Consider the following 25,772-nt stretch of genomic DNA (forward strand, 5'->3'; position numbering starts at 1 on the left):
TGATGAAGAAAGCTGATGGTGCCCGGCTATCAAAAGATATAGCGTCTGGGGTCTTAAAAGCTTGAAGGTAAACAAGTAGCCATCTAGCCTAGAAGCAACAAAACCCACATGGAAGAAGCACACCAGCCTGGGAGATCACGAAGTACAGAAAGGATCTTCTTGTTTCCTGATGGGTCTAGGCTGTGGTTTGAGGCTTTCCACCTACTCTGCTTTTACAGCTTCCACATTTCTGCCTTTTTGGCTCCCTTTACTGGCCCTTGTCCACTGAGGCAGCCCTTGCCTTCTGCTACCTGCCGTGGGGATTTACCTTGGCTGAGACACTTAAGATGCTGCCTCCTACCTTGTACCCACTTAGATGCTGATCACAGAATCCGTTAAAGAATTCAAGTCAGTGTTACAGGAAATGCTGGAGATCAGTGGTGTCAAAGACAATCTGCTTTCTAGACCATAGGAAGAGGCTGAGTGAGTGGTCTGAGGGATCTCACTAGGTTTAGAGTTTTTCACGTGGATCTGGGAAGCCTGCCCCCTTACATCATTGGAGAGGAGGAGAGGTTGCTTGCAGAACCGGTGGGGTCTTTCTTCTTCCAGAGGATGGATCAGAGTCCTGTAAAGGCTCCTGTTAATTTGTATCCAAATGTTCTTGGGCTCTCTTTCAATTTTGCTTTATGGACCTACTTGTTCACATGCTCCCACAGCCAGATCTATTTTTAGCTTTGTGCTACAGCATTGGCCTTGATGACCATCCCTCTTCCTGGATCTGCCCTCCCCTTTGCTTGAGACTTGGATTCTGGCTCCCTTTCCTCTGTACTCCTCTTCCCCCTGCCCCATCCCTTGACACCATCCTTCAAGATGGGGAGATGGGAATCTAGGGGGCAGGAAACTCCAAGTGGAAGCAACAGAGATCATGAATTCAAACTCTTGATGACCTCTTACCTCTCTTCATTCCTTCTTGCTTGGCATTCTGTCTCCACATTGGAATTTCAATCTTTGTTCCTTCCTTTTATTTTATGGGAATAGTGTACTCCTTGGATGAAGTCAGAGGCTTCACCCAGTTCCAAATCTCAGGAGCTCCAGGATCCTGATATGTAACGACTTTATTGTGGAGAATTTGTGTCTAACCACGTGGGGCCCGGCCACTGTTCTTGGCTGGAGTTGCCCGCTGCACTCCCGATTTGTACCCACGGGTTCTCAGCCCATGGGTAGAAGATGGCCCACTATGAGATGGCTTTTAAAGGAGACAAAACCAAACCAGTCGCCATCAAGCTGACTCCAACTCACGGAGACCTCAGGATTTCCAGAGGAGGATGGTACTCCGTAGAGTTTGCATAGCCGTGAACGTTTGGGAGCAGATCGCAGGACTTTCTTCGGAGGTACCTCTGGTTTGGACTCTCCACCTTTCCGTTTGTAGTCAGTCACTCAACCAGTCGTCCGCGCAGGGACTCTGCAGTGAGACGCGGTACACGTGCCTGTCCCGTGTAGGGGCCGGCCGTCGTCTCCCAGGTTCTTATCCCTTACTTGCTGTGGAGTTGGACGGTAGGAAGAGAGGACACAAGATGCAGGGTGTCGGGAGGGGCCTGTAATTGGGGAGCGTGAGGGGTGCCTGGCCTTGCATGTTCCTGTCACGTGGGAAGGCGTTTGCAGGGCGGGGTGAGCGCCCATGCTGAGTGAGTTGTGCCTGCGTCCTTTCCCCTCCATGGCATGCTCTGTGTGCTTGACCTTCAGCTGACAGGTTAGAACCCCTAGTTTATAGATTTTACTTTTTTAAAAGCCCTTTTTTGTAAAACACTAACCTCAGCGAAGGGGAGAGAAGGAAGAAGAAGGGGGAAAAAGCTGAGTTCAGCAGCTGCAGTTTGCTGTATTTTTTCATCTTGCATCAGCAAGTTGGGACCACAAATAATCTGGTCTTACATGCTTCAGCGATGCTGCCGCTTAAGACTTGCCCTCCCCTCCGAAGGCAGCGTATTCCCGGGAGCCAACAACACGCCCCTTCCCCAGCTTCTGGCTCAAGGTGGCTCAAGCTGGGGAGGTGGGCGGTCGCTGGCTCAAGTGGGGAGGAGGAGCACGGAGGGGAAGGAGCACAGGCCAGCAGGGGGCTGGGTAATTAATTTCTGTATGATTTCTGGAACCAGCGAAACATTTCCTTTTACCAGGCTCCCCGAGCTTCACATCCTTTGTTAGTTCAGGAAAAATGTCATTGATAATGGATGGTGCCTTGATAAATTACTCCTGAGTAGCACAGTGTTCTCATTAGTCTATATAATGAGAAAGAGTCCGAGTGGTGGTGCTTTAGCTGCCCAGCTGTTTGCCTGATAGGAACAATATTTGTCTATACAGTTTGCTAGAGAAGGTCTGAAACAGAGGTTGGTGCAGGGGCTGGGGGCTCAAGTCTCCCCGAAGTCTCTATGTTCTTTCAGTGGCACCCTGGAGCAGCCCTTAGCTGCACCTGGGCTCTCTCATTTCCGGGTGGGCCTGGGCTGGGGTGTGTGGGCTCCTAACCTGTTCTGCTTACTACTGCTCAATCCTGCCTCCTTCACCAGGGGTTTATCTATTGAGTCAGCTGAGGAGGAGAGGTCAGGTGTGATGGCACTGCCATCCAGTCGGTGCCCACTCCTAGTGGCCCTCTAGAGGGCTTCTGAGACTGTACATCTGCATGGGAGCAGCAGCAGCAGCAGCATCTTTCTTGCATGGGCTTGAACTGCCAACATGGCCATTAGCCGCCCAATTGCATCATTCCTAAGGGGGAAAATTAATAAACATCTAAAACCAAAACCAAGCCCTGTGGAGTCACTTCTGACTCCTAGAGACCTGATAGGACAGAGTAGATTTGCCCCATTGGGTGTCTAGGGCTGCCAATCTTGACCGGAACAGACGGCCACATCTGTCTTCCGCAAACATTCCTGCAGTGAATGATGTTTGCAGAAGTACTTTTGCATATGGGATTGCATATGTGGGTAACACTGCACGGAGCCCAGGGAGGTGAGACAACATTACCAGCGTTTGCAGCTTGTGGGCAATGGACGCTGGGACTTGGAGAGGCGGCCTCATCTTCACCGACTCACTCCGCTTTTCTGCTTGTTTGAGAATGGACCTTTTACCAGCCTTTCTCTACAGGGACCCATTGGATTCTCCCCAAGGTACTTCTTCATGTTCTGAGTGGTGCTTAAGGACATGTGTTAATTCTTGCAGGCCACTGGGGCCTTCTTTAGTGAATGGCTATTAACGGAGACAGTGAAGATACTTTTCCAAGTTCCTAAGAAAACTGCCAGGGAGGATTCCAGGAAGGAGGAGGAAGACACATGCATTGTAGAACACTTCTTTTTTAAAGTGGGGTGGGGGAGTGAGTAGTTTTCTCCAAATTAGATCCCCAAGTCCAAATTTATGCAACCTTGATATTTGTTACTACAGTTCCAGCTAGAGATCTACCTGCCACGTTATTGCAGGGAGAGGTTTGCAGAGTTCTGGGATCCATTGCAGTCCCCTCATTCCCTTCCAGTCACTCACTCATCCTTCCTTTTATTCATTCATCCTCTCATCCATCCATCCTTCCATCCCTCGGTTCTCTGATCCCCTGTCCGCCCTTCTTCTTTCCAAAGGTGCCAGGCATTATGCAGGGCACCGGAGATGCAAAGATGAACCGAAGAATTTCTGTTCTGAAAGAACACAGTTCATGGAGGAAACGGATGTGCAAACCATATACATTACAATATGTTGACTTAAGTACAGGAATGGGAGTATGGCCAACCTGCTCAGAGTTGGAGCAAGGTGCTGGGGGAAGGTGTTCTAGTAGAAGAGCCCCTGAGTTGGGCAGGAGGAGATTTCAAGGAAGACGCAGCAGAGGGGATGGGGAACAACACTGAGGACGAGAACATCATGGATGGGGAGTACATCCCCAGGGACAATGAAGGTCAACAGGGTCCTGATTATGGTGAGGATCAAAGGAGCCAATGATAGTGTTCTCCTTCAGGGAGGTTGGTGGGGGCTGTTGTCACCAGGACCAGAGAGAGCAAACCCCTTAGAGAAGCTAGAGTTGATCAGGCACTTTATAGCCATCTCCATTTTCTTTCCAGAAATGACAGACCACTTGGTATTTATGGCTGAGGATGCTGGTCACCCACTCACTCACTCACTTAGAGTCAATTCTGACTCATACTGACCCTATAGGACAGAGTAGAACTGCCTCTTTGGGTTTCTGAGGCTACAAATCTTTTATTTTGCCTATGAATCTTTATGGGAGCAGAAAGCCTCATTTTTATCTCCCTGGGGGTTTGAACCACTGACCTTGAGCAGCGCAACGTCACCCCCCCCCCATGCCACTAGGGCTCTTTTGCTGAGTCATGGGGCTGAGCACCTTGCCCAAGTGTCTTCCACTCGCAGTGATCAGAACTGGGGTGTGAACCGGACAGTTCGATGGCAGGAGTTTTACTCCTGATCGCTACACTGTTCTGTCCCTCTCTCCCGTTGGTCCGTTTTAGGCCGGATTGCAACCCCTTCTGGCTTTTTTCTCTGTATGCTATGGTTCGGGAAATGTGATCTGATGTGAAGACTTCTCTGAGCCTTTGCAAGCATATGACAGAAGCTAACAGGGCTTGGATGAATGGCAGAGGCCAAGAAACATGCTATGGGGCTTGAATGAGGGAACATGTTGGCGATAACAAAGATGCGGAGGAGTCCGGAGCATGGAGTAAGGGGTGCTCCGTCTGTGTTGGCAATGGGGAAGATGGAGGCAGGGACTGAGGGTGAAAGAACTAAGAAAACAAGACTTTGGGTGTCAGGGTCTTGGGACTGATCATCTGTGTTCGGAAGGCAATATGAGAGGCAGATCAACTGGAAATTGGACCTTGCCCACTTTTGGTTTCCCAGGATCACCTGCTGCTACCTCAGACTTAAGGAAGTGGACATTTTGCTAGAGAGCAAGAGGAAGGGTGGTAGGATTGTAGGTAAGGAGATAGATAGATAGAGAGAGAGAGAGAGAGAGAGAGAGAGAGAGAGAGAGAGAGAGAGAGAGAGACCTAACTTCATACCACCAGCAGGAACAATATCAGCATTCAGAGAAAGTTGAAAGAAATCTTTCAGCTGGCTGGCTACCTAGCTCAAGGCTAACCACACTCTTAACACAATAATAAGTCAATCCTCACTGAATAATTAAATAGAGAGCCTTCATAAGTATTGACTTAATGTGACAGCAAGTCTATAGTGACTCGGGGTTTGCTTATGTAAACACAATCTCTTGTTCAGCTTACTTAGCAGTTCAATGAAATAGAACAGTCCTTCAATTAAAATCAAATGATGCATTCGTTTAATTCCTTTCTCTTCTTACTGGGTAATAATAGGTTTGGAACATAGGTGAAGGGAATTGGGGGGAAAAAATTGAGAACTCTGTATCTGCCCATCTGCCTGCGTTCTTGGAAGAAACCAGTATATCCAGTGGTTGGCTCTTGAAGAAGGAAATAGCCCAGGTTTCCCACCTCTGGGAGACCGGTGTGGGACATCCATTGGGGCTGCGGCTGGCTTCTGCCGCACCCAGACCTTTCCACCCTTCTCCCCAAGCAGATGTGGGTCAGCTGCTATGGCTGACTGATCGGTCTCTTGGTGGTGGTCCAATGGATTACTTTTGGTCAGCTGGGGTTCAGCGACTCCAACCACAGCGATGTCAGGTCATTTCCTATGGACACCCTCATGACTTGGGGGTAGGGAGAGGAGTTACTGGGTAAGATCCAGGCTGGATGGGAAAGGGAGGCCAAGGAGAAAGGTGGCACCCACACGCATTGATTTCCTGGCTGGTGTTCGAAGAGACGAGAAACAAACCCTCCTCCTGCTGTGATTCCAAAATACAGGTCTGTGGAGGCAGGAGAGGCTTGGGAGAAGAGCAGGCTGGGCAAGGACTGGAGCCGTGTGCCGCAAGGGAAAATCCACAAACGGTGGAGCTAGGGTTTGAACCTCAGTCTTCTGGCTTTGTTGTAAAATCCAGGCCAATGGACCCTTATCTGCAAAAAATAAATAGAGGTATGGAGCCCACATTCAGAGAATCATTGTCAGAGCAAATTGGGATGCTCATGAAAGTGCTTTGTATGGCTGTATACTTCATTAGAAGCATGCTTGTTAAGAGGTAGAGACACTATGTCCTTTTGGCTTGAAGGGACTGAGCTCATACCTTCTAACCTAGTGCTTTGTGGTAGGAGTGGTTAGCCGAGTCCCCTGATACTAATAGCCACAACAGTAAGTGTTGGTGGAATACCCATGCTGTGCTGGGCTCTCTCTAAGCACCTACAAACGTTTGTGCACTGGGTGCCCCATTTAACCCTCTCACCAACCATACAATATGAGCACTGCTGTCACCTCCATTTTTCAGAGGAGGAGAGGGGGCCCAGCAATGTTTAATGACTTGCTGAAGGTGACATGGAGAGGGAGGAGCCGAGTCACGGTCGAAACCCAATCAGTGTGGCCCCAGAATCGGATCTGGCTGCATGACTGGACATGCCTCCCAGGACCGAGGAGGGGCAGGCTCGTGGAGTTCAGAGTCTCTCGGGGCACGAGACTCAATTATTTCTTCTTGAGGCAGCATCCCTGGGGATCTAGATCATGTTCAAAGTGGTCATGTGCTGTTAGTGAGGTACCAGGCCCTTTCTCCAACCTGCAAGCAGCAGCCCTTTCTGCAGGGAGGCATCTGTTCTCTGAGATGACAGCTTACTCCCTCGGCCTCCTTGTCTCGGCTCAGAGGGTCTGTTGAATTTGCAGATGCTTCTGAACCAACGACATTTTCTCTAACCAGAGGCTTAGACAATGGTTGTTGATAATAAGTTAGGAGTCCTAAAGCCTGCTTAAATTAAACTTGAAAAAAAATAATTATAACCTTAAAGGACCTGTATTAAAAAAGGGCCTAATGAGAAGTAAATTCTACTAACATGTTTTGAAATTTCCTTCGGAATCCCATTGGCTCGTACACTACCATTGTGTCCCGTTTGTAACCAAGGTGCCTGCATTGTATTGCCTTCTGCTTTCTGTCCCTTAACATAATGTCCTTCCTTGTCGATTTTGATAGCTCGGTAGTTCTCCATGGCGTGAAAACCTATCAGAGCCACTGCTTCGTAGTTGAGCAAGGGACAGAGTCCAAGGCCAGGCCTGTCTTCCTTAATGAATTTGATCTTCATCCCTTTCCAGACTGTCCGGCTCTCTTGTATGGGTTAGAGTTAAACAGACCCTTCGGGGGTTTGATTTTGGCTGGGATCTTGTTTAGTGTGTGTCTTTTGGGCTTGCTCAGAATGTGAATAGAAACAATCATGTGAAATTTGAGGGGAAGTTAAGCAGTAGTCATGAACTTTTGTTTTAAGTGATAGAGACCCAACTAACCTAGGAAACACAAAGAAGAAAGGTATTGGCTTATACTAGCCGTGGTTCTCAACCTTCCTTACAGCGCGACCCTTTAATGCAGTTCTTCATGTTGTGGTGACCACCCCCAACCATAAAATTATTTTCATTGCTACTTCCTAACTGTAATTTTGCTACTGTTATGAATCAGGTGAGCCCTGTGAAAGGGTCGTTCGACCCCCAAAGTGGTTGCGACTCACAGATTGAGAACCGCTGGTGTATGGGATCAAACACAGTAAGGACAGGGGTGTATCCGAAGGCTCAACTCCAAATGGGACTCCATCTCTAGCTCCTTGTCTCTTGTTTCTGTTCTCTCTGCAGACTAGCTGCATGTGTGTTTGTACTGTGACGACGAGGCTGGAACTATGTGCCCAATATCTCTGGGTTCACACCCCTGGTATCACATAACTCCAAACCAAACTCACTGCTATCCAATGGATCCCAGCTCAGCGCAGCTCTATGGGACAGGATAGCACTGCCTTGTGGGTTTTCCGAGAGTGTATCTTCTATTCCTTTAGATCAGTACTCTGGGGCATGGGGAGGGGAGCTGGAAGTGTACAAGGAAAGAGAGGTGTGAACTTTTGTCAGGTCCTTGATATGTGTACTTTAAGGTGACCAGACGTCCCGCTTTTGGCGAGACGGTCCCGATTTTTGCCATTTTAAAAAAAGTCCCGTTTTTTGGAAAGAATGCACAACAAGCTAGGGAATGGTCTATTTGGTCCATATAGACCAAATTTTTAATCAAGAACCCCCTTCCTGCCCCACGGTCAATGGTGTCCCGCTTTAAATCTGGTCACCTTAGTGTACTTATGTTTCAAAAATGTCCTTACTGATTTTTCTTGTGTTTAAGACTATGGGCTGTGATTCCAGTAGTGCTTATCTAAGGCTCCCCTTTCTAGGGCCAGAAGAAAGCTTCCTTTTCAGCCCTCCAATCAGACTCTAGAAGAGATGGCGCTGTGCTGGCTGACGGCAGGCCCTAGGAGGTACTGGAGGCAGTGAGGAGCCACTGGGGTGTGGCAGATCCAGAGGAGCCTGTGTGAGCACACTGCCTTTTGGTTGCCTGGTTGTTAGTCAGAGGCTGCTTCCTAAAGGCCTCTTGGGTTGGCTTCTTGTTGATAGCCTTGCCATTTCAAGCAGCAAGGGCCCTGGCCTGCAGGATTGACCTTAGTTCCCAGGGCTTTGGTAGAGGGCCAAGGCTGATAGCATTGAGACTGCGAGTGGCATCCTCTTCCGTCATTCCACTAGATAAGAATCAGATTCCAGGAACAGCTGCAGGAACGGTCTGGTGAAGAGCTGGGATCATGGCCAGAGCCCCTTGCTCTGGAGTGTACTTCTTGGTGCAGGCGTGCCCCGCAGCCACCATGTTGGGCTTAAGAAGAGTGCCCTGCAGGTAAACATGATGGTCATTTGGGGCCAGGACTGTCTTACTGGCAGTAGACACGCTGGCGGTGTTCCAGGGCATGGTCTCCATTAGGAATGACCTCCATTAGGAATGACTTCCACATTGGGTACCAACCCATTCTGTTGGCAGATGCTGGCATAGCAGGCCGGGGTGTTGGTGAGAGTGAGGAGAGTGAGGTGGGGTCATGTCTGGTTAGCGATCCTCAGCACAGCATGCCACTGCCCAAAGCCAGTCCTGTCCATTTCGTACTGAGCACAGTGCTCAGAGAGTCCATCAAGCTCCCAAATGGTCGCTTCTTTACTGCCACAGGAGGAGCAGCCCCTTGGTCGAACTCGAGGCCCACTGCAATGCCCTTTTCCTTGAGGATGGGTGTGAACAGCTTTCCCTGCCTGTCTTTCTGGCGGAGAGGCTCATGGGAAAGAGGGTCATGGCCCCGGTGGCCTGGTTGACCGAATTGTCTACAGGGAATGGGATTCTTCGAACTGCCACCGGTTCCCCACCTTGATCCACTGCAAGTGGTTACCCAGGGTGCCTCCAGACTCCTCCACAGCCAGGATCCCCTTTACATTTGCCACAATGAGCTCCTTCTTCTGTTTGGGGTGAGGGCTGACTAGCAGTGGGCCATGGTGAGGGGTGGCTGGGGAGAGATGGGTCTTCTTAGATGTCAGAGATGGTGGCTGAGGCAGCAGCTGCCCAATAGCAGGACTGTAGGTCTTTCTGGGAGTAGGAAGCCTCCTCTTTCTCTCACCCAGTGGCTGGTGGTTTGGAACTGCTGACCTTGCCATTAGCAGCCTAACACATAAGGTGTACACCACCAACCAGGGAGGAATGAATGCTTCTTTTCTTTGCTTGTTCATAGGAAAAAGCTCAGGGCAGGACTCTGATGGGACCACCTTGCATTGCTGCCTTATCTGTAGGACAGTCAGTGTGATCAAGAAAGGGCGATTCTGTGATCGGCCCAGCCTGGGTCACGTGTCCAGGATTGACAACCTTTACAGGAACTACCTGGAGAGGGGAAGAGAAATCCCCTGTTCTCACCCCATGCCCCTGGAGCTGCTGTTCTGGGCAGAACAATGGTAAGCATCCACCGTAGAGTTAAGGACTAAACATGAGGCAAGGAAGCCAAGTTGATGTTTGGTTTTATAGAACAATGGAGGGCAGTCATCCGGAGGAGGCAGGAAAGGATGGAAGACCAGTCTGTCCACAGTGAGCCCTGGAGGTGTCGGCAGGCAGCCACGGGGGTGAATTCCATTTTCCCATTTCTTGGTGTCACGTAACATTGAACCCACTAAAGCGAGCCCTGGAGGAGACCTCAGAGAGCTAGTCCAGAGGCGCGTGGGTCTATTAAAGCCATTTTCTCTGCATTTCCATAAATCGTCTATGAAGCCCATCATGAGTAATTTGCACTACGCGGGAGCCCTTTTTTCCCCTCCATGAAATATTCCAGCGCCCTGTTCACTTGTACCAGGCAGTGCTGGAGGCTGCCCCGGTAGTCACTGTTAGCAGCAGTGGGCCCTGGCAGCAAGCGTGGGAGGTCCCTTTGGGACAGGTGCCTGCCTGTTGTGGGGCGTGTGACTGTGTGATCTGGTCTCTCTGAGCTGAAGTGGCCCCATTGTGGAATTTGTAGAAAATCAGTTGAGTTAGCAGCATTTAGCACGTAGTAAGTCCTTCCTCAGAGCCAGTCTTTCCTCCTCCTCCTTCTACAACCAGTAGAAACCCATTGTCCCCTGTGGCGGCAGCATCAGCGCTGGAGCCTGGTACATGGAAACTCTGAGACATTTGCAAAAAGTTCAGGCCACAAAGCCAGCTTAGAAGGCGCTGGGCATCTGAGGGAGAGATGGTATCCCTAAGAAACCTAGGTCAGACTAATTTGGGTGACGGTATGGCTTTAGGAGGAGGACGCCTGGTGGCGTAGTGGTTATGAGTTGGGATGCTCATGGAAAGGTCAGCAGTTTGAAACCCCTAGGCACTCCATGGGAGAAAGATGGGGCTTTCTACTCCCTTAAAGTATTTTAGTCTCAGAGACGCACAGGGGCAGTTCTACCCTGCCCTATAGGGTCGTTATGAGTCAGCATCAACTCGATGGCAGTGAGTTACGGCTTTAGGAAGGAGTCTACAGACTGGACTGAAAAAAAGGGATGGGGAATCTCATGGATAACAGTTACTTGTGCTTTCTTTTGGTCATGATTAGAGCATAGCACGGAGACACGTGGCTCCAACAATAACTGTGTGTCTTTGTGGCGATCGGTGTATGCTGTGTGCATGCACGCATGCGTGTATACACACGTACTGTTGGTTGTGTAGCCATGAACCTTGTTGGGTGATGGCCTGAAGCTTTGCTTCTTTCCGTCGCTAGGCCAACCACACAGTCGCCACTGCCACCCAGTTAATTTTGCCTCGTGGCAGCCCTTCGTGGAGTCTCTGCAAGTGTAAGTCTTGACTGGAGCAGGCAGCCTCAGCCTTCTCCCCAGGAGCAGCGGGTAGCTTGCGACTACTGACTTTGTGCTAAGCAGCCTAGTGCCTAGCCTACCGCGACATAGGGGTACCTTAGCCGAGACACAGGGGCATCTGAGCCACATGGTGGGGGATAATTACAGAGGTGACCAGAATTGACGTGGGAAGGATACTTATCATCGCAGCTCTGAAATCCCTGCTGATTGCCATACCACATTAACAGCCATCCTCAGAGTTACGGTGGACTTGTGAAAGTCCAGACGGCTGGGCCTTACACCGCACGTTTCGGATCTCGTTTTTCTTGGGTGGGTTCTGGAGAATTCACACTTCTAACAAGTGCCCAGGAGATACTGATGCAGCTGGTTTGTGGTCTCCACTTTAAGGACCACTGATCCCCCTTCCCGATGATTGCTGTCTGGATAGGTTCTGCTCGTGTGGGCTACTCTCTGAACATGCACCTGTGACTCTTTCCCCCTTTGCTGCATGCATATTGTCATAGGTTGAGCTATGCCTCCTAAAATCGTGTGTCAATTTGACTGGGCCATGATCCTTAGTGGGTTAGCAGTTATATAATGATGTAATCATCCCTAGGATGTGGTCAGCCAATTTGTTTTTAACAGAGAATGAGGGTGGGATAGAACAACTTCACTCAGGACACAGCCCAGCTCAGATGTAAGGCGAGCTCTCTGGGGAGTGGACTGCATTGCCTTTTCTCAGACAGTGAATAAAAGGAAAGAGAAGTGAGCCGAGAAGGCAGGACCTACTTCCATCAGGGAAGAAGAGGCAGGAGCGGAGCTAATCCTTGTGATGAGAAGCTCCTAGACCCAGGGGAAGATCGATGCCAAGATGCATGGAGATCTCCCAAGGATGCCAGGCTTTGGAGAAAGGAGGGGAGGATCTTCCTTCAAAACTCTGAGCTGATGGAGAAGGAAGGTCTTCCTCTTGAGCATGCAGACTTCCAGCCTCCTAAACTACGCGAAGACAGTTTTGTTTGTGAAAGGCCTTCATTAGTGGCATTTTGGCCACAGCAGTACCAGATAACGAAGATACACATGAACGCAGCAAAAGAGTGTTGCATGTGTAATAACTAAAAATCGTTTGCCCATTTAAATATGAACTTCAGATAGACATTGATATTTTTATAAAAGTATCAACCCAAAGAACCAAAAGTTGTTGTTCAGTTGCTTCTGACTCCTAGTGACCCTAAAGGATGGAGTAGAATGTCCCTATGGGGTTCACAGAAGTGGACAACCACATCTCTCTCCTGTGGAGTGACTGATGGGTTGGAATCCCGAGCTCTTGGATAGTAGCCAAGCATGTAGCCCCTGTGCCCCAGGGCTCCTGCTTTGGACTGACTTTTACTAAATGGAGATGGAGCTCCGGTGGTGCACTGGCTTATATGTTGTGCTGCTAACACCAGGTTGGCAGTTTGAACCCACCAGCTGCTGCTCAGGAGAAAAAGGAGGCTCACTACACCCATAAAGATTTACAGCCTCAAGAGAGCCTGCTGCGGAACTCGAAGGTGCCGCCATGGCTTCTACTGGCGTTGGCGCGAGCGCTGCGGGATCTGCAAATGAAACACCCGAGATCCCCGACAACGTGGGCGATTGGCTTGGGGCGTCTACCGCTTCGCCACCGATAGGAATGATTTCCGGAGGAACTTGATCCTCAACTTGGGACTTTTTGCAGCAGGCGGTTTGGCTGGCCAGGAACTTGAGCGACATTGATCTAATGGCACCCCAGCCAGGGGTGTAGCCACCTAGACTCTTGGGACCCTTGTGCTGTACTTGAACCTTCCCCACAGAGCCTCCATTTCTGTGCCGCCACAAGATTTGCCCCAAGGGCAACTGAAGTTTGATTCCGATAAGCACCCACCCTTCCCTGCCTGGTGTCACTTCCTTTGGCTCCACTCTGAACTGTGTTCTCCAGTCAAGCATGAGCTAAAGGGTTGCTAGCTGTTATGTACAGTTGTGTGCATAGCCTCTTACAGTTTCTGAAGGGGGCTGTCTTGACTCATCCTGGGAAAGAGCCTAGTGGTATTTTATAAATACAGCCTCAGAATCCCACAGTCAGTTCTACTCTGTCCTATTGGGTTGCTATGATTTGGAATTGACCCGATGGCAGGGAGTGAGTGCATTAAAATTGTGTTTCCTAAACATAATTCATGTCACTGAACTATGCATAAGAAGATTGCTTTCTTTCTTAGAGATTTACCCCAATGAAAAGTGTGTGTGTTGTGTATCTGAACTTCAAATTTAACTGGATGCCTGGTGTCATGATCATCAAAGTGGAGATGCTCTTTGTCTCCTGCAGTTTCTCTCCATTGAATAGGCTATAGTTGCTGCCGAAACAAGCCCAGGGAGGGTTTGTGTTTTTCGGACAGTCCACCTGCTGCCTGGAGCTCATTTGGCACTCTTCAGTGGATCTCCGGCTGAGATGCACTTGGCTTGTGTTCATTCTGCGTCTCCTGCTGGCTCTATCTTTTTTTCTAGCCCTCTCTCCATTTGTCTATCTATTGTAGCCTGCCTGTCTGTCTATTGGACATCTATGCATCCATTGTATCTTATCGATCATCTACCAACTTTCCTACCTACATTGATCTAGCTGTCTGTCTAGCTGAGTATCTATCTGTCCATCTGTTGGTCTGTCCATCAACCTACCTACCTATCTATCTATTGCATCTTATCTATCCATCCATCGATCGATCCATCCATCCATCCATCCATCCATCCATCCATCCATTGATTGCTATATGTCTCTCATGCTTTCTTTGCTGCTGTCTCTCTCAAAATACGAGTTTCAGGTAAACGTTGACATTCGACTGCAGTGGAGTCCATTCTGACTCATGGTGTCCCTATGAGGAGCCTTGGTGGCACAGTGGTTATGCACTGAGCTGCTCACCACGAGGTCGGCAGTTAAAAACCACCAGCCACTCCCTGGGAGAAAGAGGAGGCTTTCTACTCCCGTAAAATGTTACAGTCTCAGAAATTCACAGAGACAATTCTACCCTGCCTTGTGAGTCACCTCTCTTAAAGACAGAAAGTTGAGACCTGGTGGGGTTGATCCAGGAAAAGTCTGTTTCTGGCAGGAAGAATGGAGACCCAGGAACCTGTGAGCTCTGTGTGTCCATAAGGAAGAGTGACATCTGGCCCAGAGATTGTGCAGAAAGTACCAGCTGGCTCACCGTGTAGCATGAAAGGATAACATTTGCCTGGGAGACTGTTCCCCACCAGGGCTCCCTTGGCTCGTTCATGCTGTGGGTTGAGTTGGAGCTTGTCACCGGCTTGAAGGAAATTGACACGACTGGTCTCTGCTGCCCATGGATGGAGGGAGTCTGCAGCCGGCCCTGAGCTTGATTGTGTGTTGAGGGGTGGCGAGAAACCCAAGCAATCAAAGGCCTCCTGGTGACTTGGACACGGCATCCTCCTAAACGGCCCCATTTGTCACGTTCGCTTGCCAGGCCCGCCTTGATGCTAGAATGGAGAAGTGGAAGAACAGAAGGCTTCGCTGCCTCCCTTTACTCCCCCGTCCCCTCTGCTGTCTGCTGGTCCCTGGCCGACTCCCTCTCCCCCCTTTGCTCTGAATAGAGTTCCCTCTCCAGAGGCCTTGGCCTCCACAGGCCTGCTGTTACTGGAAGTCGGCCAAAGCCACCCAGGGGCAAGGTGGTGCTTTTCCCAATCGTCACCCCCGGGCCCTGGCCGAGGGGCCTTGAGGATGCTGCTGCCCTTGAGGGGCTGCTTTTCTGCCTGTGTCCTTAGCACCATGCGGAAAGGAGGGCGGGGTAAGGAGGTCTTTGTTTGCTGTGGTCCGCCAGGCTGGTCCTCCGGCCTGGCAGTGAGGGAGGTGGAGCGGAAGCCATCTCCCCTTGGCACGGCCGTGGTGCCCAGACCCACCTGTGCAGAACAGGCAGGTGTGTTCTCCTCCCATCTCAGACACCGGAGAAAGCGGCTCTCTGCTTGTCCCTGCAGATGGTAGAGAAGGCAGATCAGATGATGGCTCCTCTCTGCCCCTGGCTGGCGGGGGCTGCTCTCTAGCTACTCTCGGGCTTGCTTTGTGTCACCTTGCTGTGACAGAGAGAGAGACCTGCTCAGCTGTCCCCACTGAGGACCGAGGACACTGAACCCCAGAGACACAGCCACTGGGCGATGCAAAGCAGGGCTCTCTGACATGGGGCAGACACTTCTTGACCCTGTGAACAACTGCGCCCCAATCCCCTCTCTCACCTCTGGCCCCCTCTCCCTGGCTCCTGAACTCTTTCATCTCGTTCCCTGGCTCTTCCTCTGTTCCCACCTGGCCTCTCCTCCACATGGCCGAGCTACCCTTTGTGAGTATTTAGGGCAATGCCAGGGGGCTTCTGAGAATTGGGAAACCCCCCCCCCAAACACATGATCTTTTAATTCAATTTTCCATGAACTTCTGGAAGCCCCCGCGTAGACTGGAACCCACAAAGGCCCTTTGCAGCAGTAAACCAGCTTCTCCTCCTCCACTCACCTTTCTCTGTCCCCGTGGCATTTGGAGAGGCCTACTGGATGGTGGAGCCCTGGTGGCAAGGTGGACACACCTTGGGCTGTAGGTCCACACTTCCCGTGGCTCTGTGGGAGAAAGGTGAGGCTTTCTAACTCCAGGCAAGAGTGACAGCTGCAGAAACCCCCAGGGGGCAGTTCTAGTCTGTTCTAGAGAGTCACTATGAGTGAGTGAATGGATGACAATGAGACCGGTCAGATGCGCCCGTGACTGCAGACTAACCCTGCAGATGGAGCCCAGGCCGAGGTCAAGGTAGTGGGCGTGCTCATGCCAGCCCCTCCTGCGTACCAGGCATGCTGCCCTGACCCTCTTCCCTGCGTTTCCTTTCCAGCTTGGCATTGGCCTGCCTGCCATTCCTAGTCGTGAGGCAGGGACGCTCAATGCGCACTGGAGGAGTGGATGAATGGGTACCCACCACCTCGTCCCTTCCCGGAGGGAGGTGGGGGATATGAATAAGGAAATGAATAGTCTGCCACGCTAGGAACATATGTTCCAGTTGGAGAGACCAGACAGAGCAGTATCACTAAGTCCTTGTGCAATTAAGTGTTAAATTGCCCGGTTGAGACTCTATGTGTAGCTGGAATACAGAGATGGAGAAATCAATGGGTGCGAGGGAGGGTGGTCAGAAAGGGCTTCATGAGGAGGGGTGGGAGGTAGGTCTGGCAGAGAGAGCAAGCCCACACCGATGCTCACACAGCCTTGGAAGGAACTCCCGATTTTCAACTAAGGGAGAGTACTTACAGGTTCTTTGGGGTGGATGGAAAGACACCCATAGTTTGGCCCGTAATCTCTCTGGCTCCCTGCCTCACGTTCTGCGGCCCTCCTTAGCTCTGAGGCCTGACTGTGCCTCCCATGGGCTCCTTCTGGAGGGGAACACCAAAGGGTCTGAAGATGTTGAGGGATTTTCTTGGGGGGTGGGTTGTTTTGTTTTCTGGCATGTCCAAATGCCCTCCACCTGTTAAGAGTCTCTCAGGCCTACTCTCAGGTGTGTGGAGGGGGGAGTTGGTGGTCTGCCCGCTCCCAACTACCTTTCCCACCGCATCTTCTCAGTTGCCACCTTGGTCCTTCTGCTTTCTGTCATCGACTGGTGGGCACGAGTAAGCACGACCCTGGCTTTTGCCACATGTGACCATGTTTTGTTCTCCAGGGAGGGAAGGCTGGTTGGAAATGCTGGTTTCCCTGTTTCAGGGCTGGGCGGAGGGTTGACGATGAGCTCAAGGAAAAGCCAGGAAACAAACCCACGAGTCGACGAGGACAAGAAGAACTGCTCGCTGGAGTTTCCAAGGTTGTCACTGTGATGGGAACAGACTGTCGGTCCCCCGCCAAACAGCTGAAGGAAGGGGAAACACATTTGTAGCTTTCCTTCTTCTTTTCCAATGAAACCAAAAACCCACACCGAACTTACTGCCATTGGGTTGATGCTGACTCATAGCGAGTCTCCTGGACAGGATGGAATGGCCCCTGTGGGTTTCTGGGACTATAACTCGTTACAGGAGTAGAGGCCTCATCTTTATTTCTCAGAGAAAGATGCTGATGCTGCACTTAGCAACCCGATATGTAGCCACTGTGCCATTACAGAGGCGCAGACTGTTGGCTCCGGTAGGACCTTGAAGGCCCTCTCTACCCTCCTCTTGCCCAGGAGCAGTGGGACCCGACAGAAAGGGCATCCACGGTGTTGTACCAAGACCCGTGTTTGCGTCCTGGCTCCTTTGTGAGTGGGAAATCTTTAGTTTCTCTGGGGCTCCACGTCCTCACATGTAACGTGAGATAATAATAATAGCAGCCCGTCAGATATCACTGAGGCTTATTAAAAACAATAACGGAGGCTTATTAAAAGCTATTGAAAGGTAAAAGTACCTTTTAAGCTGGAAGGAGAGCATACTTTTTCTTAACTTGATCAATATTGCTAGTTGCCATCAAGCTGGTGCTGACCTATAGTGACCCCGTGAAACACTGTCCGCGGTCCTGCACCATCCTCCCAATTGTTCCTAGGCTTGAGCCCACTGTTGTCACCATGGTGACAACTCATCCCTTTGGAGGCCTTCCTCTTTCTCGCTGCCCGTCTACTTTACCAAGCATGGTGTCCTTCTCCAGGACACAACTGTCCAAAGAATGCAAGACGAAGTCTTGCCGTCCTTGCCTTTAAGGAGCACCCTGCCGTACCTCTTCCAGAGCAACTTGGTACATGACATGGATCCTAGGAGCTCAAGGGATTCTCCCAGGTGGCCTGAAAAGGTGGGAGCAGAGCTGGATGGAGAACTCCTGTGCCCTGACTCTTTGGCGCTGGTGCTGGCGACCTTCCATTTCCTGCACCTCACCGCTCTTGGGGGCTGAGGGGCGTGGGGTACACTGGAGAAGGTTGGGTGTACCCTTCACATTGGCACAGCCTGCCAGACCTTGCCTGTGTGCTTTCTGACATTGACCCTTTTCCCATTACTTTCAAATGACACCAGATCCCGTGTTGCTACTGAGTGTGGCCAGTGGGCGCTGGGTGGCCATTGCTATGAGTTATCAAACCCAGCCGAGAAGTCCAGGGTGCCAAGGGGAGGGCGGGCAGCTGGTGTCAGGATTGGTGAAGAGGGGAGAAGTATGTCTAACCAACCTCTACCTCCCAGGAATCGGCTCTGGGCTGATTCTAATGGCAATTCCCCTTCCCCCTGAAGTTAGAGGAGCCCTGGTTACACGTTGGACTGCTAACCGCAAGGTTAGCAGTTCAAAACCACCAGCTGCTCTTTGGGAGACAGAGGAGGTTTTCTACTTCCATAAAGAGTTACAGTTTTGTCAAGTAGAAAGCAAATGTTTTCAGAATGATGATGGCAACAAATGTACAAATGTGCTTGACACAATGGATGGATGGATGGATTGTGATAAGAATTGTACAAGCCCCTGATAAAAAGATTTAAAAAAAAAGTTGCAGTTTTGGAAACAGGGCAGTTGTACCCTGTCCTATAGGATCGCTGCAAGTCTGCATCGACTCGACGGTAGTGAGTTCGGTTTTGGGGTTTTAACTAGCACATTGCGTCTACCTGTTGCTTTCTCAGTGAGGCAGAGTTTGAAGGTGGGTGGGTGGGGTCGACTTTATGACTAGCTTTGCGTTCCCCCCTGAGGGTGTTGTCCTCAGGGGTCTTGTTTTTGTGTTCTCAGTGTGTTCATGGCAGGGAACACATTCTACGATGTGCCAATTATTGAGGACATATCATTGAGGTGGAACTGTGGGTTAGTTTTTAAGCTACAACTGCAAGGTGGGTGGTTCAAATCCACCAGTTGTTCTGAGGGAGAAAGGTGAGGCTGTTTGCGCCCATAAAAGTTCATAGTCTTAGAATCCCTCTCCATGTTTGTTGTGAGTCAGAATCGACATGAAGGTAAGGCCTTAGTACTTGCTCCTTGAAGCTGCTTTGAAAAACGAATGTTGATTTACATGAAGAACATTGGTCAAGGGCACTAGCCTATGAGGAGTGGGTGTTACTGCTATTTGACATGGGCAGAGAGGTAGCTTCCTGCCACTGCCCAGGCTGATGCTCACAGTCCATATGCAAAAGGCATGAGGGTAGGAGGAGGATGGGATTGCCCACGCATTTGACTTTGGGTGTCCTGATAGTCACATAACCCTCCCAGGCCAGGCCCTTTGCTGGGAGCTGGGGTGACAGCCCTTAAGCAGCTCATTGCCTAGCGGGGAGCACTCTAGGTGTCCACATAGAGAATATTTTATACCATGCTGTGGACGCTTGAGAAGCAGCGTTCTGCTTAGAGAAGGCTGAGGAAGGTGGTGGAAGGCTTCCCCTGCCCATGGGGATGTCTCTCTCTCAGGGGCCTCGGGCCTTCCTGGGGGCTGCCCCATGAGGTAGTTGTGTAAAGTATCATTGGATCCATTTTGCCGATGCGAAGAATGATAACGTTGAAAGACTGGAGTAAGGCCCCGGCAGAAACATGGCCCAACAGAAGGTGTAGCTCACGTCCCTATCTGGTTTCCATGTACTCTCTGCAAACCCACCCCAGGGCTTCTGAATGCCCCTTGCCTAGAACATGCATTCATAGGGGGCTTTTTCCAGGCTGTCAGGTCCTTGTTGCCAGCCCGTCCGTGGGCAGTTCTTAAGCCTCACGAGGTGCCTGGCACTTGAAGAAGTCTCTGTGTCCGCAAAGAGCTCATGGTTTGCCAGGGAAGGCAATCTGCTTGCCCATTCCCCCCCCCACCCCCTCCCAACTTGGTTGCCCCCACTCTGCCCTTCCCCCTGCCTGGCACCCCCTCACCTTTGGAAGTTGCAGAGAGGAGACGCAGTGCCCTGGCTGCTTGGAGGAGGGCGGGAAAGCCGCCAGACTCAACTTCTGTTTTCTCCTTTGGGTCTTCTCGCTGACATCAGGTCCCGGCTGGCAGACTTCCACACCAATTGTCGAGCCTCCTACCAGACACTCACCAGCTGCCCTGCGGACAATTACCAGGCATGTCTGGGCTCCTACGCTGGTATGATTGGTAAGCATCTCCCTTGAGGGCCTGGGGGTCACTGTGCCTCCTTGCTGCCCATATTTCCATGGGGCAGAGCCGAAGCCCAGCTTAGGCCAGCAGATGGAGGCAGCCTGAGCCTGTCCTTCTCTGCTGGACCTTGGCAAAGCAGAGGCTAGGGTGGCTCTTTACTGAGGAGGCAGGACTCAGCTTTTTGTAATGGGGAGGGGAGAAGGGAGGAGAAAGGTCCCGAGGCATTAGAGGCTTTTGAAACAATAACAAATGTAGCATTCACTGCCTGGTTCAGGCTCTGGGCTAAGCACTGTATAGGGGCCATTGTACTTCATTCGTACAGCACCTGCGATCTGCATCCCCATTTTATAGGTGGGGAAATCTAGGCTTAGAGAAGTTGAGAAACTTGCTCAAGGTCATATACTAGTGAATGTTGGCACTGGGACCCAAACCAGGAGGGGAGCCCAGGTCTCCAAGAATCCAGAGCACTGTCGTCCCTTTCTGTGAGCCCAGGCAAGAGCAAGGGCTCGTGCTCTGCGAGGGGCCCCGAGTGGCCTCTCTGCTGCCCTTTATTGAGGAAACCAGCATCCCTTCTGCCTCTGGCCGGTCTGCTCCCTGCTGCCCCCATGCTCATTGGTACCACAGAGCCCACAGCTCAGACTGCGTTTGGGATGTATGTATGTTTGGGGGCAGGGAGAGTGGAGGGGAAGCAAGCTTCCGCCCTGCGGATCTGGGGGCCCCAGGAGAAAACCTGACCATTTCTCTCTCCTCCCCGCCCTTTCTCCTTGCCCAGGATTTGACATGACACCCAACTATGTGGACTCCAGCCCCAGTGGGATTGTGGTGTCCCCATGGTGCAGCTGTCGTGGGAGTGGTAACATGGAGGAGGAGTGTGAGAAGTTCCTCAGGGACTTCACTGAGAACCCATGCCTCCGTAAGTCCTAGAGAGCTCTCCCCGCCCCCAGCCAGCCATGCCTCTCCGGCCCCATAGCCATTCCACGGGAATGACCAGCAATATGTTTCGTAGATATCTATAAAGAGGGGGAGGTTCCAAAAGGTTGGTAGGAAAATTCCATCCTCTTTCCATTCTATTTTCCCATGACCTTTTAAAAGCCCCCTCATATAGCTACAGACATGTGTGTATCTTCTCTGCAATGTGTGTTGCCTACAGGGAGCTTGCCTTTTGTGCTTTCAGAGAGTCACACCAGAACTCTCATGACCTCCAGCGGCCCTTGCCCCTATGACAAGTCGTCGGTCTCTGGTCTGTTACACTGAGACCTGTACGGGGTCTATATCCCTTTGGATTTGGTGATGTTCTTGTCAAGTCATCAAACTCCTAATGGAAAGTGTGTGTGTGTGTGTGTGTGTGTGTGTGTGAGAGAGAGAGAGAGAGAGAGAGAGATTAGCCACAGTCAAGCTGTGTGTCTGAGCTTTCCATCTTTCCACTCATTGCTCCCCCACCCACCTGAAGACCTCTTCCCTTTCTTTTCTTCCTCCTGCCCACTTGTCCATCCCTCCTTTCTCTATGGGACTGAGGATTCAGAGATAAACAGCCCACATCCCTGCCGGGAGGCTGGCCAGCAGTCACAGTGTGGGGCAAGCAATGCTAGAGGTCTGCACTGTGGGCCTTGGCACCCCACGGTGGGCCTGAACCAGTCGTCTGGAGGATGGGGCCCCTGTACGTTTGTCACTGATGGAGCGCTGGCCATTGCTGCGTCGAGGAGGCGGGACAGGCATTCCAGTCCACCATGGGCAGCATCCAGGGCTCCACGGTGGGCTGAGGGGACTGCAAACCATCGAGCCTGACAATAGCACTGAGGGTGTGAGAAAGGCGAGGCTGCCTGCTTCCATAAACATGGATTTCCAGCCTTGGAATCCCTAAGGAGCAGTTCCCCTCTGTTCTGTAGAGTGGCTGTGGGTAGGAATCACCTTGGCAATGGTGGGCTTTGGGGACCAGTGTTGAAGAGGGGTAGGGTGAAAGAGTTACTGGGGCAGTCCTCATGACGGGCTGTACAGACCGGAAGGAGTCTGAATTTTATTGTTCAGCAGGTGGTGGTGGTGGAAGTGTAGGGTTAACTGAAGGAATTTAAGGGGTTGGTGGTGGGATACGATCTGTGGGATACTTCAAGAGGCTCACCCTGGTTGTAGTGCAGAGCGGGTAGGGGTTGGGGATATGGGTCTGGCAGGTGACTTACAGAGAGTTCAGTCAGAGGCGATTGTAGCTGTTTTTTCATTTGTTTTCTTTTGTTGTTCCTGGTGAGGACAATGGAGATTGTGAGCCAGAGCTAATGAGAATGAAGAAAAGAGACAGATGCCCCTATAACCACCTATTGACCCAGATGGATGGTTAGAGAGGTATCATGGGTGACCCACAGGTTTCTGACTTGGGAAACTTGGGTAGCTAGAGATTCGCCCAACGAGACTGGAGATGAAGTGGGGAAGCCCTGTCGGGAATGGCAGGGAGAGATGTGGAATTGAATTTTAAACACCATCGAGTTGGAGGTGTGTGGGGGCCAAGGAGGTAGTGATTTCTGTAGGCACTTGGTCCTGGGGTTGAATCCTGAAGAGAGCTTAGTTCAAACAGTGAGCTTAGTTAGTCCTCAGTGATTCAGTGCTAACTGGGGGGGCATGAGGCCGGGTGAGAGCCCCCAGGGAAGGGCCTGAAGGGATGAGGGACAGGGTTGCCTTTAGGGGGCTGTTGGAATGCTAGCAGAGGACAGGCCACATTGGAAGTGGGAAAGGAGCCCAGATGATCAGCACCTGGGGAGTGGGTGTGGGGAAGTTCCTGAGGGAGGAGTGACCTGCGACCCTAGATGTCGCCCACCTTGGCACGACTCGCTCTTTCCTTCTGGCCTTCCCATTCTGCCCAGTTTCCTCTTTCTCCCCCTCCCCTCTTCCAGACTCCTTACTACATTCATTCCTTTCCACTCTGGAGTTTCTGTCATGTTCAACCTTCCTTCTCCAGATGTTATTTCCTTCTCTGGATGTAAGACCCGGTGGGGCCCAGGGGAGTTGTGGTGGAAGGGTCCTTGATCTCTCAAGATCTCTTTGCTTTCTTCCCCCAACCCCTCAACAGGGAATGCCATCCAGGCCTTTGGCAATGGCACAGATGTGAACCTGTCCCCGAAGAACCCCTCATTCCAGGCCACCCAGACCCCTCAGGTGGAGAAGATTCCTTCTTTGCCAGATGACCTCAGTGATAGCACCAACCTGGGGACCAGTGTCATCACTACCTGCACTTCTGTCCAGGTGGGGACAGGAACTTGGATCTGCAGCAAGGGAGATGTGGGTAGGGGCTGGCTGCGAGCCTGGGGGAGTGGAAAACTATTAACCTGGAGGCCAAGGAGCGAGTAGGGACCTGAAAGGCATGGGAGACCTGGTGGGGGGGTAAATGTTTCATATATTTATGCATTTAGGCTTACATCTTACAAGCGTTAAATGCCTACCAATCACAGTATTCTGCTAGATACCAGAGACATGTAATGGTTACCATTTCTTAGCCATCGGCTAATTACCAAGTAGTGTGCTAAGTAGACTCACCGTGGCCTGTTTCCTTCCAGCTTCACAGCAGCGAGGTGTTGCTCTTCTTGTTTTACACACAAGAAGCTGATGTAGAGAGGTGAGGTGACCTACTCAAGGTCACACAGCTGATTGGTGGTGGATTCAGATTTGAAATTACATGTGGCTTCAGAACCTTTCACTTTGTAGATTCATCCATCTGTCCATGCATGGACCTGGCCATCCATCCATCCATCCATCCATCCATCCATCCATCCATCCATCCGTCCATCCATCCACCCTTCCTTCTAGTCATCCATCCATCCACCCACCCATCCTTCCTTCCATCCACCCACTCACCCACCCATCCTTCCTTCTATTCATCCATCCATTTACCCATCTGTCCATCTACCCACTCACCCACCCATACTACCTTCCTTCCTTCTATTCATCCACCCTTCCTTCCATCCACAACCACCCATCCATCCAACATGTCTTGTATGCCCTGTTGTAGATGGTAGCCATCCATTGGCAAATGAGGAAGGCAGGATCTTGGGTTTTGTGTCCTTATGGTCCTGTGGAGGGTTAACAATGAAACGAGCAGCAGCCCCGTGGATGTGGTCAGTCCTGTGGTCGGAGACGGAGCTGACACTACATCACAGTGTTCCCCACTTGCTGAGAAGCCCAGCCTTGTATCCCACCAACTGCTACAGTTGGTCCTTAAGAGATTCATTCTAGGCAGACACCTCCCACCGCCCCCCCACTCACATAAACCTAGAAGCACTCATCCATAACATACACTCATAACTCACAATACAAGGGATGTAAAAGAAAGCCTAATTCATAATCTCAGGGAAGTCAAAGGAGGGAGGGGACAGTAAGTTGTTGGGTGGAGGTGGGGAGAGGAATGGACAGCTGGAGTCGGGACTTGAATTGCTCAAGAGATTGGCTTTGTCTGAAGGCCAGTCAGTAGGGGTACAGCCTGAGCATAGGAGCAGGGGAGGGAGCAGGCCAGAACGTGTGCCAGACAGTGAAGAGAGCGGCCTGAGTGGGCAGTAGCTTCCTGGCATCAATGATAAGTATTGACAGTGCCAGGAGGGCTTCAGCAGGGCGGGGCGTCTCAGAGACATCCAAGCCCTCCTAAAACCCCTGTGTACTATAGATGCAGGTGCTGGTGCCCGCCCCGGTCAGGATGCCTTCTCCCCACCTCATGTCCTCTCCCCAGAGGGGTCCCGGCTCTGTCAGAGCTGACCTCCCAGTGCTTTCTTGTAGGGTTGAGCATACAGCCTTCCCATGCCCTGCTACCCTCAATTAGACCGGCCCCTCCTGGTTTGGGATGAGATGCCAGCGTCACTCTCGGACAGCTTCTAATTACACAGACATGCTTGAGTAGCTGGCAGCACGGGGCAGGGGTCCTGCCGCCCTGACAATCACCAGCTCAATTTCATGCTTGAGTGGTGGGCAGCTCTGCTGGTCAGGCCTGTGCCACCTGTCCAGTGACCACATCGGTGACTCGGGATGTCCCTCTGGGCCTCAGCAGCTCCTGCCTCCTTTGCTCCTGCAGCCCTTCTGGGTGGGCTCCTCTGGGGAGATGGTGACTCGGCCTTCCCCCAGGCCTCTCTCACTGTGAGTCACCTCCAGCACCGACAAGTTCCTAGCTGTGGCTTTGGGCCTGCCCTCTCCACCAACCCCCTCTGCTCTCTGATGACTCTGTAGACCCCTCCTTTCCCCTGCCCTCTCCCCTCAGCAGTTTGCTGCATCGTGTTTCTGGATCCTTTTGAGCCCCCTCCTGGTTTTCTGCAGACTCACTGTCTGGGGACTTGTCTTAATTTTGGTTTGATTCCAGGGGAGATAATGGACGATCTGTATGTGAGATAATGCATGTGAAAGTGCTCTGTAAACTGACAACCACTACACAAATGTTAGGTTTCTTTCAAACCCTGGGGGCTGAGAAGGCTGCTGGCAGGTAGCTCCCACACGCTTGGCCACTCCAGCCTTCTCTAAGTCTCTCTCTCTCTCTGGGCGGGTTGGCCAGGGACCACCATCCCAGGAGGAAAGGAAGAGAAACAAAAGAGGCGC

The 25,772-nt window shown here is 51.3% G+C and overlaps 1 protein-coding gene and 1 pseudogene across 1 annotated transcript in view; both read left to right on the forward strand.

Annotated features, from left to right (window-relative positions):
• Positions 1-25,772, forward strand: part of GFRA2 (GDNF family receptor alpha 2) — a 123,717-nt gene that overhangs the window by 91,890 nt on the left and 6,055 nt on the right. The window contains exons 5-7 of the mRNA XM_004707576.2: positions 20,104-20,213; positions 20,989-21,129; positions 23,272-23,444. Of these exons, the coding sequence (XP_004707633.1) occupies positions 20,104-20,213; positions 20,989-21,129; positions 23,272-23,444 (424 nt within the window). The remainder of the gene's footprint in view (positions 1-20,103; positions 20,214-20,988; positions 21,130-23,271; positions 23,445-25,772) is intronic.
• Positions 12,752-13,141, forward strand: LOC115868251 (annotated as a pseudogene).

This window comes from Echinops telfairi, unplaced genomic scaffold (assembly GCF_000313985.2).
Source record: "Echinops telfairi isolate 266 unplaced genomic scaffold, ASM31398v2 ScPeMD7_9;HRSCAF=40, whole genome shotgun sequence".
NCBI classification, from domain to species: domain Eukaryota; kingdom Metazoa; phylum Chordata; class Mammalia; order Afrosoricida; family Tenrecidae; genus Echinops; species Echinops telfairi.